This window comes from Danio rerio, chromosome 19 (genome assembly GCF_049306965.1).
Source record: "Danio rerio strain Tuebingen ecotype United States chromosome 19, GRCz12tu, whole genome shotgun sequence".
NCBI classification, from domain to species: Eukaryota; Metazoa; Chordata; class Actinopteri; order Cypriniformes; family Danionidae; genus Danio; species Danio rerio.
The window spans coordinates 48,378,512-48,393,002 of record NC_133194.1 but is presented as its reverse complement, the minus strand read 5'-3'; the positions used below and the strand labels follow the sequence as shown (position 1 = coordinate 48,393,002).

General features: G+C 39.0%; 1 protein-coding gene across 5 annotated transcripts in view; it reads left to right on the top strand.

The window, feature by feature from the left end:
* trps1 (trichorhinophalangeal syndrome I) overlaps window positions 1-14,491 on the top strand; it is a 270,301-nt gene that overhangs the window by 106,544 nt on the left and 149,266 nt on the right. For all 5 annotated transcript variants that reach the window (XM_073931220.1, XM_009294450.5, NM_001177934.1 and 2 more), the window contains 1 exon segment: window positions 9,996-10,611. In XM_073931220.1, the coding sequence (XP_073787321.1) occupies window positions 9,996-10,611 (616 nt within the window).

The following is a 14,491-nucleotide window of genomic DNA, read 5'->3' as shown; positions in this document are numbered from 1 at the left end:
GAGTAAGAAGTCATAATTACTGTAGTAATGCACTGTACTTGTGATTGACATTCACAGATGCTTATAGAAGTCAGGTTTATTTATTGATTTCTTGTTAATTTTGTAGCTGTTTTAATGGGAACTATAATCATAAGAGTATGCTGAATCAACTTTGGTTACACAGTGATTTTTGCTTAGGTTTTTGTGTGAAATCCCAGCATGAACTGTGTATATTTTTATCTAACTAAACACACATACAAATATTATTTCAATTTAAATAGTTCTTTCCAAAAATGTGTGAATGTTGGATATTCTTGTGAAGCAAAGTTTTTGTTTTTTACAATCATTGCTAATTAGTTGTTAATGTTGTTATTTTCAGTGTCACATCATCTTTCAGAAATCATTCTGATGTCTTGAATTTGAAGAAAGAAAGAGAAATATTTATAAAATAGAAAAAAGAATCCAAGAAAGAAAGTAAAAAGAGATAGAGTAGCAGAAACCGAGAAAGAAAGAGGAATAGAAAGAAAGAAGAGAAGAAAGAGGAAAGTAGAGAAAGAAAGAGATAAAGAAAGCCTGTCAGGAACGAAGAAAGAAAGAGCAAGAGAAAAATATACTGAGGGTAAAGAGAAAATATAAATGAAGAAAGAAAGAAAGAAAGAAAGAAAGAAAGAAAGAAAGAAAGAAAGAAAGAAAGAAAGAAAGAAAGAGAAAGAAAGAAAGAAAGAAAATAGAGAGAGAAAGTGATAAAGTGAGAAAAAAAAGAAAATTTGACAGAAACCGATACTGAGTAATAGAAAAAAGATGAAGAGAAAGAAAGAAGGAAGGGAAGAAATAGAAAATTAGATAAAAAAAACATGCAGAAGAAAAGAAAAGAAAAGAAAAAGAAGGAAAATAAGAGTAAAGAAAAAATAAAAAGAGAAAGAAAATAGAGAAAGAGAAAAAAAATAACAAAACAGAGAAAATGAAGAGAAATAAATAAAGAGAACAGAAAGAAAAAAGAAAGGAAAGAAAGAAAAGTGATGAAGAATGAAAGAAAGATATAAAGAGAAATTGACAGAAACTTCTAAAGAGCAATAGAAAAAGAGAAAGAAGAAAAGAAAGAAAAAAAAATTGACAGAAACTGATAAAGAAAGAGCAATATTAAAAAGATAAAAGAAATAAGGAAAGAAGGGAAGAAAGAGAAAAGTAGGCAAAGAAAAAAATCAGAAAGAAAGAAATAAAAAGAGTAAATCAAATAAAAATGAACAAGTAAAAAGAAAGTAGAGAAAGAGAAAAAATGACAAAAGAGAAAAAGTTACAAAAATAAAGAACTGAAAGAGTGAGAAAGAAAAAGAAGGAAAAAAGAAAGAGTGACAGAATGAAGGAAAGGAATTATATAAAAACATACAAACAGATAAAGAGCAATAGAAAAAGAGAAAAGAAAGAAGGGAAGAAAGAGAAAAAGAAAGAAAAAATACAGTAACAGAAAGAAAGCAAAAAAAACGAGAATAAAGAGAAAGAAAGAAATAAAAAGAAAAGAGAAAGAAAGTGACAACAAAGAGAAAGAAACAGAGAACGAAAATAGTGAGAAAGAAGGAATGAAAGAAAAAGAATGAAAGATTTAAATGGACAGAAACAGATAAAGAGCAATAGAGAAAGAAAGAGATAGACAATTGACAGAAACCAATAAGGGAAGAGCAATATAAAGAGATAGAAAAGAGATAAAAGAAAGAAAGAGAGAAAGACAGAAACAAAGAAATAGTCATAGAAAACAAAGATAAAAGAAAGAAAAAAGAAGTGAAAGATAAAAAGAGATAAAGAAAGCAGAAAGATCTGTTTGTTTTTTTAGAGTAAGTCAAGTGAACTAGATCTGCTATATGCGCTGTCAGTGTGTGATGTAAACATGGATGATTGACTTCATGCTAGCAGAAAGTTTGATGTCAACTACTCAACTTAACTGCTGTAAGCAGAACTCCCGCCAGAAAACAATCAGTTCTGGGTTACAGGGTTTGACAAACATATTTATGCTCTGTGTCAGTGACCAAAGAATAGCGTTTGTTTTGGAAGCGGCCCATTGCTTTGTTGGAAAACACTGCAGTTTTGGGGGAGCGCTCAAGTAGCCCGCTTTTGTCTGGTACTGATTAATGATAACTCAATGTATCTGTGTGTCTGTCGCTTACGGTAAATGGTCCTCATAAAACAACTCCACAGACGTTTATATGCTCTTCAGATGTCCACTTTATTCCTACATGTGTTGATGCTTTGCTTTATATTACTTTCGGATTATTTTTCGGGTCATTTGGTGTCAGCTCAGCCAGAAGTCTCTAGATAAAACTTTGCATTTTGAGCTATTTTAATTTTGGTGAAAGACATGGTTAACACTTTACTTGGTGGGGGTGTTTATAATGTGAATGAGATTTTATGCACGCTTATGACAACTATTATTAAGTGTCATTAAGGTTGGGATGTATTTGTTTGTCCTAACAACATGACATCACTAAGACAACATACCTTGTCATAAATCTGTCATAAACATGATTGTCAAAATTGTCATTTTAATTCTTAGCCAACTTTTGTTTTTGTGGTAGTTATTATGGTTAACTTCCAGATATATTGGGATCTCAATGTAGCTCTGAGAGGAAATTGTTAAATGTGGAGTTATGTAAGATTGACACCCGGTGGTTGAACTAGGTATTGCAGTCCAAAATCAAAACACTTTTTCACCTGGCCCCTTCTTACATGACTTCATGCAAACGCAGTCTGCCAGATTGACAGCACTAACAGGAGCGAGCATGCCTGACTTACCAGACACTTTATTAGGTACACCTTACTAGTACCGGGTTGGACCCTGTTTTGCCTTCAGAACTGCTTTAATCCTTTATGGCAGAGATTCAACAAGGTGCTAGAAATATTCCTTAGGGATTTTGGTCCATATTGACATGATAGCATCACGCAGTTGCTGCAGGTTTGTCGGCTGCACATCCATGATCCCAATCTCCCGTTCCACCACATCCCATTGGATTGAGATCTGGGGACTGTGGAGGCCATTTGAGTACAGCGAACATTGTCATGTTCAGGAAAGCAGTCTGAGATGATTTGAGTTTTATGACTTGACATGTTATCCTGCTGGAAGTAGCCATCAGAAGATGGAGACATAGTGCTGATAAAGGGATGGACATGGTCAGCAACAATACTCAGGTAGGCTGTGGAGTTGACACCATGCTCAATTGGTACTAATGAGGCCAAAGTGTGCCAAGAAAATCTCCCCCACACCATTACACCACCACCACCATGCTGAGCCACTGATACAAGGCAGGATAGATCCATGCTTTCATGTTGTTGATCCCAGATTCTGACCCGACCATCTGAATGTGTCAGCAGAAATGGAGACTCATCAGAGCAGGCAACGTTTCTCCAATTCTCTACAGTACAGGTTTGATAAGTCTGTGTGAATTGTAGCTTCAGTTTCCTGTTCTTAGCTGACAGGAGCGGCACCCGCTGTGGTCTTCTGCTGCTGTAGCCCATCCGCCTCAAGGTTGGACGTGTTGTGTGTTCAGAGATGCTCTTCTGCAGACCTCGCTTGTAGCGAGTGCTTGTTTGAGTTACTGTTGCCTTTCTGTCGGCTGGAACCAGTCTGGCCATTCTCCTCTGACCTCTGGCATCATCAAGGCATTTGCGCCCACAGAACTGCCGCTCACTGGATATTTCCTCTTTTTCTGATCATTCTCTGTAAACCCTAGAGATGGTTGTGCGTGAAAATCCCAGTAGATCAACAGTTTCTGAAATACTCAGACCAGCCCGTCTGGCACCAACAACTATGCCACGTTCAAAGTCACTTAAATCCCCTTTCTCCCCCATTCTGATGCTCAGTTTGAACTGCAGCAGATCGTCTTGACCATGTCTGCATGCCTAAACGCATTGAGTTGCTGCCATGTGATTGGCTTATAATAAATTTGCGTTAACGAGCAGGTAGACAGTACCTAATAAAGTGGCCGGTGAGTGTTTATATGTTTACGTTTGTAATATTTGCCTTACTTTTTTCATGTTTTCCACCAAGGCGACCTGGGGCTTGAAATATAAAACTGGCAGTGGGCAGGATGTAGAGACCAAAACAAAGGCAGACATTCACACATGCCTATTTTCAAAGGAGAATGTCTGACTTTTAATGTTTGTTTTTTTCAGTCTTCAGCATGTTTAGCATGTCATTTTTATGTTCTAGAATAGTCCTAAACTTCCATACAACACAAAAGGAAAGAGTTATGGCATTTAACTGTAAGTTATGATGTTTTCAAACCTACAAAGTATATTTGATTGGAAGCTTTATTAGTAGGTATTTAATCTGTTGACTTCAGCAAACTCTGTTGCATTTTATGGCAATATTATCAGATTGAAAATGATTTGTTTGAGGCTTAAACATTTCCCCTGCAAAGTTGGCATGAATCATCTCTTAATATCCTTTCAGATGTAGTTTCTGGAGTATTGTCATTGTTAAGTCTGTGGATGGTCTGTTCACAAGTTCAGCGCTTGTGCCAGTGGAGTTGTGGCCCATTTAAATGAGCAGATCTGTTGTTTTCCAGCCTTTCAGAAGTCATATGTGTGTGTGTGTGTGTGTGTGTGTGTGTGTGTGTGTGTGTGTGTGTGTGTGTGTGTGTGTATCCACTGGTCTTTGTTTTTGTGATGTGTAAATGTTGTGTTGTCTATAATCAGAGGTGAATGCAGCAGATTGTGCTCTTTCACACACCTCAGCGGTCGCTGAACCCGCCAATGTTTGATCTGCTCCTGCCTCCGTGTACCTAAGAGGAACAAATTACAGCGCTGCATGCTGGGAAAGGCAGGCCACGGCTATGATGAAAAGCACTTTTACCACCATGTCCCTCGTTTGGTGCCCGGAGGGGCCGAGATGGCATCTAGCTGTTTTCTTTCTTGCTTTTTATTCATCCCGGTTGAACACACAGTCAGATGGTGAGAGGCTGTTTACTGGGTAACAGATCTCCGATTTTATTTGTGTGTTCTGCTCAATCGTCTGTCACATTGTTAGGAAGTTCTTAGGGTGAGATTCTTCCTGAAGGATTGGGCTCTAGTGGGCATTATTAATACCATCACAGGTTTCAGTTTTTAAAGAAAGACACTGTAACACTTTATAGTTACACACTGTGAATCATCTATTAAGCATTAGCAAATAGTGAATTCATTATTTGGTCACCTTATTAGGTTTTTTCTGACATTTTGTGTTATCTGAGAGATTTCAGCTGCTGTCTGGGCTTTCCCTATTTTTCTACACCTCCTTTCTTCCCGTGTCCAGTACTTTTACTCTGCCTCATTGCATTTTATTACGCATACCTTCATTTGTAAACTAATTAGATTAGTTTTTTGCATATATGGATATCATTAGATGTTATCAACATCTGGTGAAAATTTCAAGTCAACAGCACCTTTAGAAATATGTTTTCTGAGAAAAATGGTGACGTGTTCAATACTTACTCCCCTACTGTATTGTATTAGAAATAAAATGCATAAAGTCAGTAAAATAACAGAAAAAAAATGCAGGCATATTATATCTTATATATATAGGAGCTGCGCGATTCTGGCTAAAATGAGAATCCCGATTTTTTTTATTTATTTCTTTCTTCTGCCTAAAATAAGGATCAGGATTTTCTCACGATTCTGTAGATGTAAAATAAAGGTTAATATGAGTGGGCTATTATTATTATTTCTTAAACTTGTGATTAAACAGCAATAGGCTTTGTGTTGCTGTACTGTTGGTTAAAATGCTCAATATTGTATAGACTTGGATTGGTGGACTCAAACAGACTTTAGATTTGTCCTGGTCATTAATGCTGATGGTAATTCTAATGTTGAGTTATTGTGTTTGAGACATGCTTACAGTGTCATTTTTTTTCTTAAAAACGGTCACTGACATCATTTTCGTGAATACAGAAGACTGGGTGGGTATTTTTTAATTTTCGGGCTGGGATCAGTCAGCTACATCTGGCAACTCTGTGTGCGCTTTCGGTTTCAATTTCACTGCTTAGAGCGGTTCACTTCCCGCGTGGCTCCCAAATGATCACTCTGTGCCACAAAGTGAATGTTATTTACAACATTACTACCTGTTATTCAGGAATCACAGCCAATGCAGGTTCTGTTCACTTAAGTAGACTTCATCCAGAGGTGCGCGCGCCCGATCTCTGTGTGGTAACAGCTGACGGTCAGCTCACGTCACGTGTGATTTTGCTGTCGCAAATACATTACATGAAAACAGAAATGTCATTTTTGGGGTGAATTATATCTTATAAATACAGCATGTGACTCTTTCAACACCATTTGGAGGTGTCCACGTTGCTGAACAATGTATGAAAAACAATGTGAAGACTTGTGCAGCCACCATTGCTTTTCTCCTGAACTTGAAAATATGATTGATAGAATCGTAGAAATGCTGGGTTAAGATCGTCTAGGGGGTCGAATCGAGATCGCGATCTTTTTACGATTAATTGTGCAGCTCTAAAATATATACATAACTTAAATTTTTTTAACTTAAAGGTTTTTGTTTTTGCTTTTAAAAGCTCTCATTCAAAAATATATATATATAAAACATCCTCCAATGCAGTACATTTAGCCGACTCTGTCAATGAATGGCCATTGTCCAGGCACATCTACTGATGCATATAAGATAAACATAGTTATTGGGGTGGAGTCCACTGGCCTGTACACTTTCACTTCAACAGTGGTCGATTTTTATTTATTTATTTTATTGTAAACAGGAAGTGCAAGCTCACTGGATCACTGCTGTTTCTGGAGGAAAAAGTCACATTCATTTACCTAAAGGTTAGCAGACTGTTCATTTAGCGGAGTTTGGAGCAGCTCTGTGTTTCCTTTATTTGGAACAGAACAAAGAGCCATTATGCAGACCAAAATAGCTGACTAAACTGTAATTACACCACATAACAGAGATTCAGACGTAGCGCAGGGGGGCAGAGACACGTCAGATAAGGAGAAATAGTACATGTGTTTAGGTTGTGGAGAAGGGTTCTGTCTCTCAGGTTCTGTTTACACCTGCTGTTCGGATGCAGTTTGCTTAATTGGATCACAAGTAGACAATGGAGACGGTCTCTTTTGTATATTTGTCTACTTCATCATGGAAGATGGTATGTCATTCATTCATTCATTCATTCATTTTCTTTTCGGCTTAGTCACTTTATTAATCCGGGGTCGCCACAACGGAATGAACTGCCAACTTATCCAGCATATCTTTGATGCCATTCCAGCTGCAACACATCTCTGGGAAACATCCACACACACTCATTCACTACAGACAATTTAGCCTACCCAATTCACCTGTACCGCATGTCTTTGGACTGTGGGGGAAACCGGAGCACCCGGAGAGACCCAGGCGAACGCAGGGAGAACATGCAAACTCCATACATAAACTCCAACTGACCCAGCTGAGGCTCGAACCAGCTACTTTCTTGCTGTGAGGTGACAGCACTACCTATTGCGCCATTGCGTCGCCCTATATGTCATTCATTGGTTTTCTTTTCAGCTTATTCTCTTTATTATTTAATCTAAAATATTCTAAAGTAGTCGTCACAGCAGAATGAACCACCAAATTATCCAGCAAATGTTTTATGCAGCAGATGTATTTTCAGCTGCAACTCATCACTGGGAAACACCCATACACTTTTATTCACACACATACATTATGGCCAATTTAGCTTATTCAATTCAGACAGGAAAGTAATAAGATCAGAGAGAGGGAAGAGTCGGCAAAGGACCTCGAGATGAGAATAAAACTCGGGTCAACGTGATCACTATGGTGCTATATGTTGGTGTGTTTTACCACTAGGCTATTGGTGCTGATGTTTGACATAATCTTAACAAAACAGGGAGAGGGTGTGACATAGCATAGCTCCTCCATATTAAAAAAAAAAAAACAGTCAATATCCTTTTGTTTTTAAACTCGCAGAGAGCGATAACTCGCTCAGTGAGATCGGTTGAGCTCAAATGTGAAGTGTCTTGAAAGGGGGCGGTGCATGTCAGACATAAGAAAGCATTTGATTGGGCAAGATTTGATGAGAAACTGAAGTATGAGGTGATGTGAATAAAACCATTGATCCATTTAGACGAAAGTGCTAGCTTTGGATGTTTATGTTTTCTAACCGCTAGTGTGTCTGAGCCTCGAACATTATCAGGAAGGCTATTCCAGAGTGTAGGAGCCATATATGAGAAGGCTCGACCTCCTTTAGTGGACTTTGCTGTTTTGGGTACTACCAGAAGCCCTGAATAGTCACGTTTAGTGTGGACAGACAATTCTCTGTCATCATGTGTCACTTGTTGTTAGGACACACTGTAACTATTAAGTCTTACTCTGAATCGAAGTAATTCCACTGTGGCTGGTGACCCCTGATACCTCAGGGACAAAGCCGAAGATAACTGAATGATTTTTTTAGGGTTTTTTCCAGCTTTAATTGAAATAGGAGTGTTGAGGTTACAGACAGGAAAGTAATAGGAGCAGAGAGCAGGGAAGGGTTGACAAAGGACCTCGAGATGCGAATGGAACTCGGGTCACTGTGACCCTCATGGTGCTATATGTTGGTGTGTTTTACCACTAGGCTATTGGCGCCGATGTTTGACATAATCTAAACAAAACAGGGAGAGGGTGTGACATAGCATAGCTCCTCCATATAAAAATAAAAACAGTCAATATCCTTTTGTTTTATAACCACTCGCTCAGTGAGATTGGTTGAGCTCAAATGTGAAGTGTCTTGAAAGGGGGCGGTGCATGTCAGACACAAGAAAGCATTTGATTGGTCAAGATTTGATGAGAAACTGAAGTATGAGGTGATGTGAATAAAACCATTGATCCATTTAGACGAAAGTGCTAGCTTTGGATGTTTATGTTTTCTAACAGCTAGTGTGTCTGAGCCTCGAACATTATCAGGAAGGCTATTCCAGAGTTTAGGAGCCATATATGAGAAGGCTCGACCTCCTTTAGTGGACTTTGCTGTTTTGGGTACTACCAGAAGCCCTGAATAGTCACGTTTAGTGTGGACAGACAATTCTCTGTCATCATGTGTCACTTGTTGTTAGGACACATTGTAACTATTAAGTCTTACTCTGAATCGAAGTAATTCCACTGTGGCTGGTGACCCCTGATACCTCAGGGACAAAGCCAAAGATAACTGAATGATTTTTTTTAGGGTTTTTTCCAGCTTTAATTGAAATAGGAGTGTTGAGGTTACAGACAGGAAAGTAATAGGAGCAGAGAGCAGGGAAGGGTTGACAAAGGACCTCGAGATGCGAATGGAACTCGGGTCACTGTGACCCTCATGGTGCTATATGTTGGTGTGTTTTACCACTAGGCTATTGGCGCCGATGTTTGACATAATCTAAACAAAACAGGGAGAGGGTGTGACATAGCATAACTCCTCCATATAAAAATAAAAACAGTCAATATCCTTTTGAAAGTGCGACGAAAGTGCTAGCTTTGGATGTTTATGTTTTCTAACCGCTAGTGTGTCCGAGCCTCAAACATTATCAGGAAGGCTATTCCAGAGTTTAGGAGCCATATATGAGAAGGCTCGACCTCCTTTAGTGGACTTTGCTGTTCTACCAGAAGCCCTGAATTGTAACGCTTGGTGTGGACAGCCGATTCACTGTCATCATGTGTCACTTGTTGTTAGGACACACTGTAACTCTTATGTCTTACTCTAAATTGAAGTAATTCCGATGTGGCGACCCCTGATACAAAGCCGAAGGAAAATGATTGAATGTTTACTTTTTGCAAATATTTCAAAATGAATAAACAAATGTTTACCATAATAGAAGATTTAGCAATTAATCACAGCAAGATCGCCTAGTTGCGTTTGGTCATCATGTGTCACCTGTTGTTAGGACATAGTCTTACACTACATTGGACTCGGTGTGCAGGGTTTGTGCACGTGACCAATTTTTCGTATATGAACCCAAAAAGCGCAAGCTTCAGTGTGCAAAGACCTTTACTCTAAATCAAAGTAATTGTAAATCTCTTATCCTCTTCACAGGAGAGTTCACGGCTGCTGTCGATGTCGGCATTGCAGTTTCACAGCCACGGACACCACAGCCCTGCTGGACCACTTCAACTCTGCGCACTGCCAGGACCCGGCGGACCCATCCTGCGCTCCGGCCAACGGCTGCTCGGCCCCGTCCACCCTGCGCATCAAAGAGGAGAGCAAAGGAGACCTGAAGCTCTACAGCCTGGTGCCTCCAGAGCCGCTGCCCGGAGCCGAGATGGTGAAGAGCGAAGCCCAGGATGAGGAGAAGAAGAGCTGGGTTGAGGCGCTGGCTGGAGGAGCCGTGCGGGCCGGAGAACAGCACGTGCAGAGCTTGGTTTGGGTGCCTAAAGAACGGGCAGGGGAGATCCTGAGAGGAAGCCCAGCGCCGTTTCCTCAAGCCTCGCTAGGTCTGCTGAATGCAGTGGCCGGAGGAGGGAAAGAGCCGCAGACGCAGAAGGGGGCGACCATGCTGAGAGACTCAACAGGACTGATGTTCAGCCTCAGCGCTGATGCGAAAGGTTACCTGTCCGGGACGCCAGCAGGTGCTGTGGAGAAAGGAGGACAGCAGTACCCGAGCGCTACTGAGGGGAAGAGTGCCAAGGAAGAGTCGCAGTCTCTTCTACGGGTGAGTGATGAGCTATGCATGTGTGTCCGTCCTCTCAGTTTCGACTTTTCCCATGTGGCTAATTTTTCCCATTCTCATTTGATCTGGCCCAACATTAATGATGTTTTTTTGTGTGTGTGATGTATGAGATTTGTTTCTTTCTTTGCCAATATTTTCACTTGACTCACTACCAAATATTTATCACAAATCTTGCATACAAAAATCAATAGCGAAAAAATAGGGCTGCACAATATATGGTTTCAGCATCGATATCGCAGTGTGATCATTCGCAATAGTCACATCGCAAGTATACGCAATGTTGAGTCTAGGTTTTAATTGATCATTTTGCAAGTGTTTTTTGAGCCCTGTTGAGTGTGCGAGGGTTTTAAAGAAAGTATACTGTTATTAATAACCATTCATTTGAGTTGTTTATGAAATAAAGACAATGCAGTATTAATTTTATATTTGATTATTTAATTAGTGTATACCTGAATACAGTTTGGAATAACTCTTCGGAAAACAATAAAACACTGTTTTTTTTTTTTTATTAGCATATTTTTCTTTATTGAATTTCTCAATGCTTGTAGATTGTTTAATATATTTTATGCACTCCCCTACAGAATCTTTCCAATGAATCTAAAATGATAGATTCTTTACAAACATTTATTCTACTCATTTATTAAAACTGTATTCATATCGCAATATATATAATATGTAGCAGAATAATAAAACAAATGCACTGTAATTTTTTCCAATATAGTGCAGCCCTACTATATATATATATATATATATATATATATATATATATATATATATATATATATATATATATATATATATATATATATATATATATACTATTAATATTTTTCTTTTTTCTATTATTTTTTTCTTATTTTTATATTATTATTTAATTAAAATATATTTGATTATATATTGTTTTTTTTTGTTTTTTAGAATTTACTAAAAATATTTGTCAACTACTATTAAAACTAATAGTACTCGTAATAATTTTAGCATTTATAATTAATTAACTAATTAATAATTAATTTTAAACACATTTATAGTTGTTTTCCACTTTTAGGATGTGCTATTTATTTAATTTTATTTTAATTGCAATAATTTATAACTATGCTATCTACACTATTTCTTTTAGTTTGCTTTGATTGCTTGATCAGGTTATAAAGGGAAGTTGGGGCCAGCTCCTAATGGACAGGTCAGCTCCAAGTGGGTGGGACTTGAGCTCCAAGTGGGCTGTCCAAAGTTTTCATTGATTTATTGAACGTCTGTCAAGTGACATCCAAACTTTACTAACAATAGTCCAAACTATTTGGTTTTCCTAACATCTACTCCAGGGGTGTCCAAACTCAGTCCTGGAGGGCCGGTGTCCTGCATAGTTTCGCTCCAACTTACTCTTATACACCTGCCTGGACATCTAGTATACCTAGAAAGGGCTTGATTAGCTGGCTCAGGTGTGTTTAATTGGGGTTGGAACTAAAAAATGCAGGACACCAGCCCTCCAGGACCGAGTTTGGACACTATCAACTCCTACCAAAACCCTAAACCCAACCTCACAGTAACCTGTTACATTTTATTTACATTTACAGCTACCAAAACCCTAAACCCATGCTACTTACAGCATAACTCCCTCCCGCTTGGAGCGCTCCAGGCTGCAGTGATACCTACCTGGGTTGTTTTCTCTTGGAGAAATTGCTACAGATAATTTGATTAGAATATAAGTTTACGATCAACAAATGTTATGCATTGCCCGCTTGGCATCTCTATTGTTTTTGAGCGTGATCGGAGCTCGTCTACCAGAGTTTCTGTTCACAACATCGAAGACACTGAAGAGTTATCAATCGATCCTTCGTGTCTGTCATTCTGAGCAGCTTTTTTGGTTGGAATCATTGTGGAGCTCAAGTTGTGTGTGTGTGTGTGTGTGTGAACACCCTTACTTGAGTTTTAATGAAGTCAGTATGTGCACAGACCCTCTGCAGCTTAAAAGCCTGGCCAAACTAATTGAAGTAGTTACCCAGAGCGCTGCAGACACAATAACAGAGCCATTGAGACAAACAAAACAACAACTGGATCATGGAGCTTCAGCTAGCGGTCTGCATGCTCGAAGCTGATGTGAAGGTATAATAGAGCTTTGCAAAAAACTCAAGACCTCAACTTAAATATTTCACTGCTGCTGTGCTCTTTATCTACGCAACATTCAGACACAATGGAAACCTTGATGATGACTGCTGAAACAGAGCCCTGTCTTCCCTCAATTCAGTTAAACAGCTCAAGTAAGAGATTGCGTTATTTTATTAATATCATACACTTACAGCACTGTATTGATCTAATGATTAGGGGTTTGTTTTAGGGTGCTTTCACATCTGTAGTTCGCTTCATTTGGTCCGGACCAAGGGCAATAAATGATACATTGTTGCATCTTCTGCCGTCTTTGGGTCGTTTTCACACCACACTGCTGGCCGAACCAGTTAAAACAAACCAAAATGCAGTCATCTGACAAAATCCACATCTCTCATTGGCCAGATGTTGTTGAACATATTTCCTAAACTGCTTATTGATTGTTCAGAATTCACTTGCGGGAAAATGCCAGTGAACTCCCGCAGGTAAACAAAACCTTTTACTCTGGAGGGACGACTGCGCTGGCTGATTTTATCCTTGTTTTAGACAAACTACACATTACGAAAATGAAGCGCAGCCGCGGCTGGAAAACAGTGTTTAATGCATCGCTCGTCACTTCAGGAGGAGCCGTGAATTAATTTAGCTAAACTGCAACATGGTCATCTTGCGGAAATATTACCAACGATCCATCTGGTAATGTTTTCCCCTCTCTCTCTCTGTTGGTAAAGCGCTGTCAACAAATATTTTTCCTCCATATCCCATAATGCACAGCGCATCGGCCTACGGCAGCTGAATTAGTCCAAAACGCGCAGTACTTTTTGCGGTTGGACCTGTTTTAGTACGGATCATATTCTCACCACAAACGAACCGCTCCAGGGTTCGTTTGAAAGCGTACCGAGACCACCTCTTTAAGCAGGTCTCCGTACGCTTATTTGGTCCGCTTTTGGTGCGCACTCGAGTACGATACTGCATTCTCTAACAAACTCTTGTTTGATTCAATCGAACTAAACAAAGCATGTGTGAAAGCACCCTTAGACCTTAAGTTAAACATTGTCTTTTTTGTGTTTAATGTTTATATATTTTAGTTTCAGTACTAATATTTAATTTTAAATGTACAGAAATCAACTTTGATGATCATTTTAGTCTGGTAGAACTTTCGCTTTTTAGAGATCTGCACTGTAAAAAATGTATGGTTCCATGCAATTAATCCATGTTGTCCCATGTGAGAGAGAGAAATGTAGTTTACTTTCATTCTCCCAGTCACGGTGAAATGTCAGTGAACGACTGTCCAGCAAACACACACGCTGTCAAATTGTGCACAGTTCAGTGTTTTCTCTAGGATTTTTTTCCAGCTGTGGCGGCAGGCCTTTTTTTTTTTTTTACACAGATCTACCGACTACCTGTGGCATTATTTCAATGACAAATATCGTGAGCACAGTATTAGAAATCGAGATCACATTTATGTAATAGCCTATGAGTAGAGGTGTCAAAATTAATTGTTTGCCTATGGTGCCTATGCCACGGGCCGGCCCTGAGTGTTGTAAATACTCGCGCTCACCTCCCTCGCGACAGAGAACATATGAGATAAATGACGTCAGTACGTAATAACCGGTTATGATTATTACTGAACCGATACCGAATTGTCCACGTCTGAATCGCAATGCACCGAAGAAACTATTAATTTTGACACCTACTTATTTTACTTTAAATGTGTTATCATATGCTTATGCAGTAAATAGTTTCAAGCCCTTTTTAGCCTATTGTT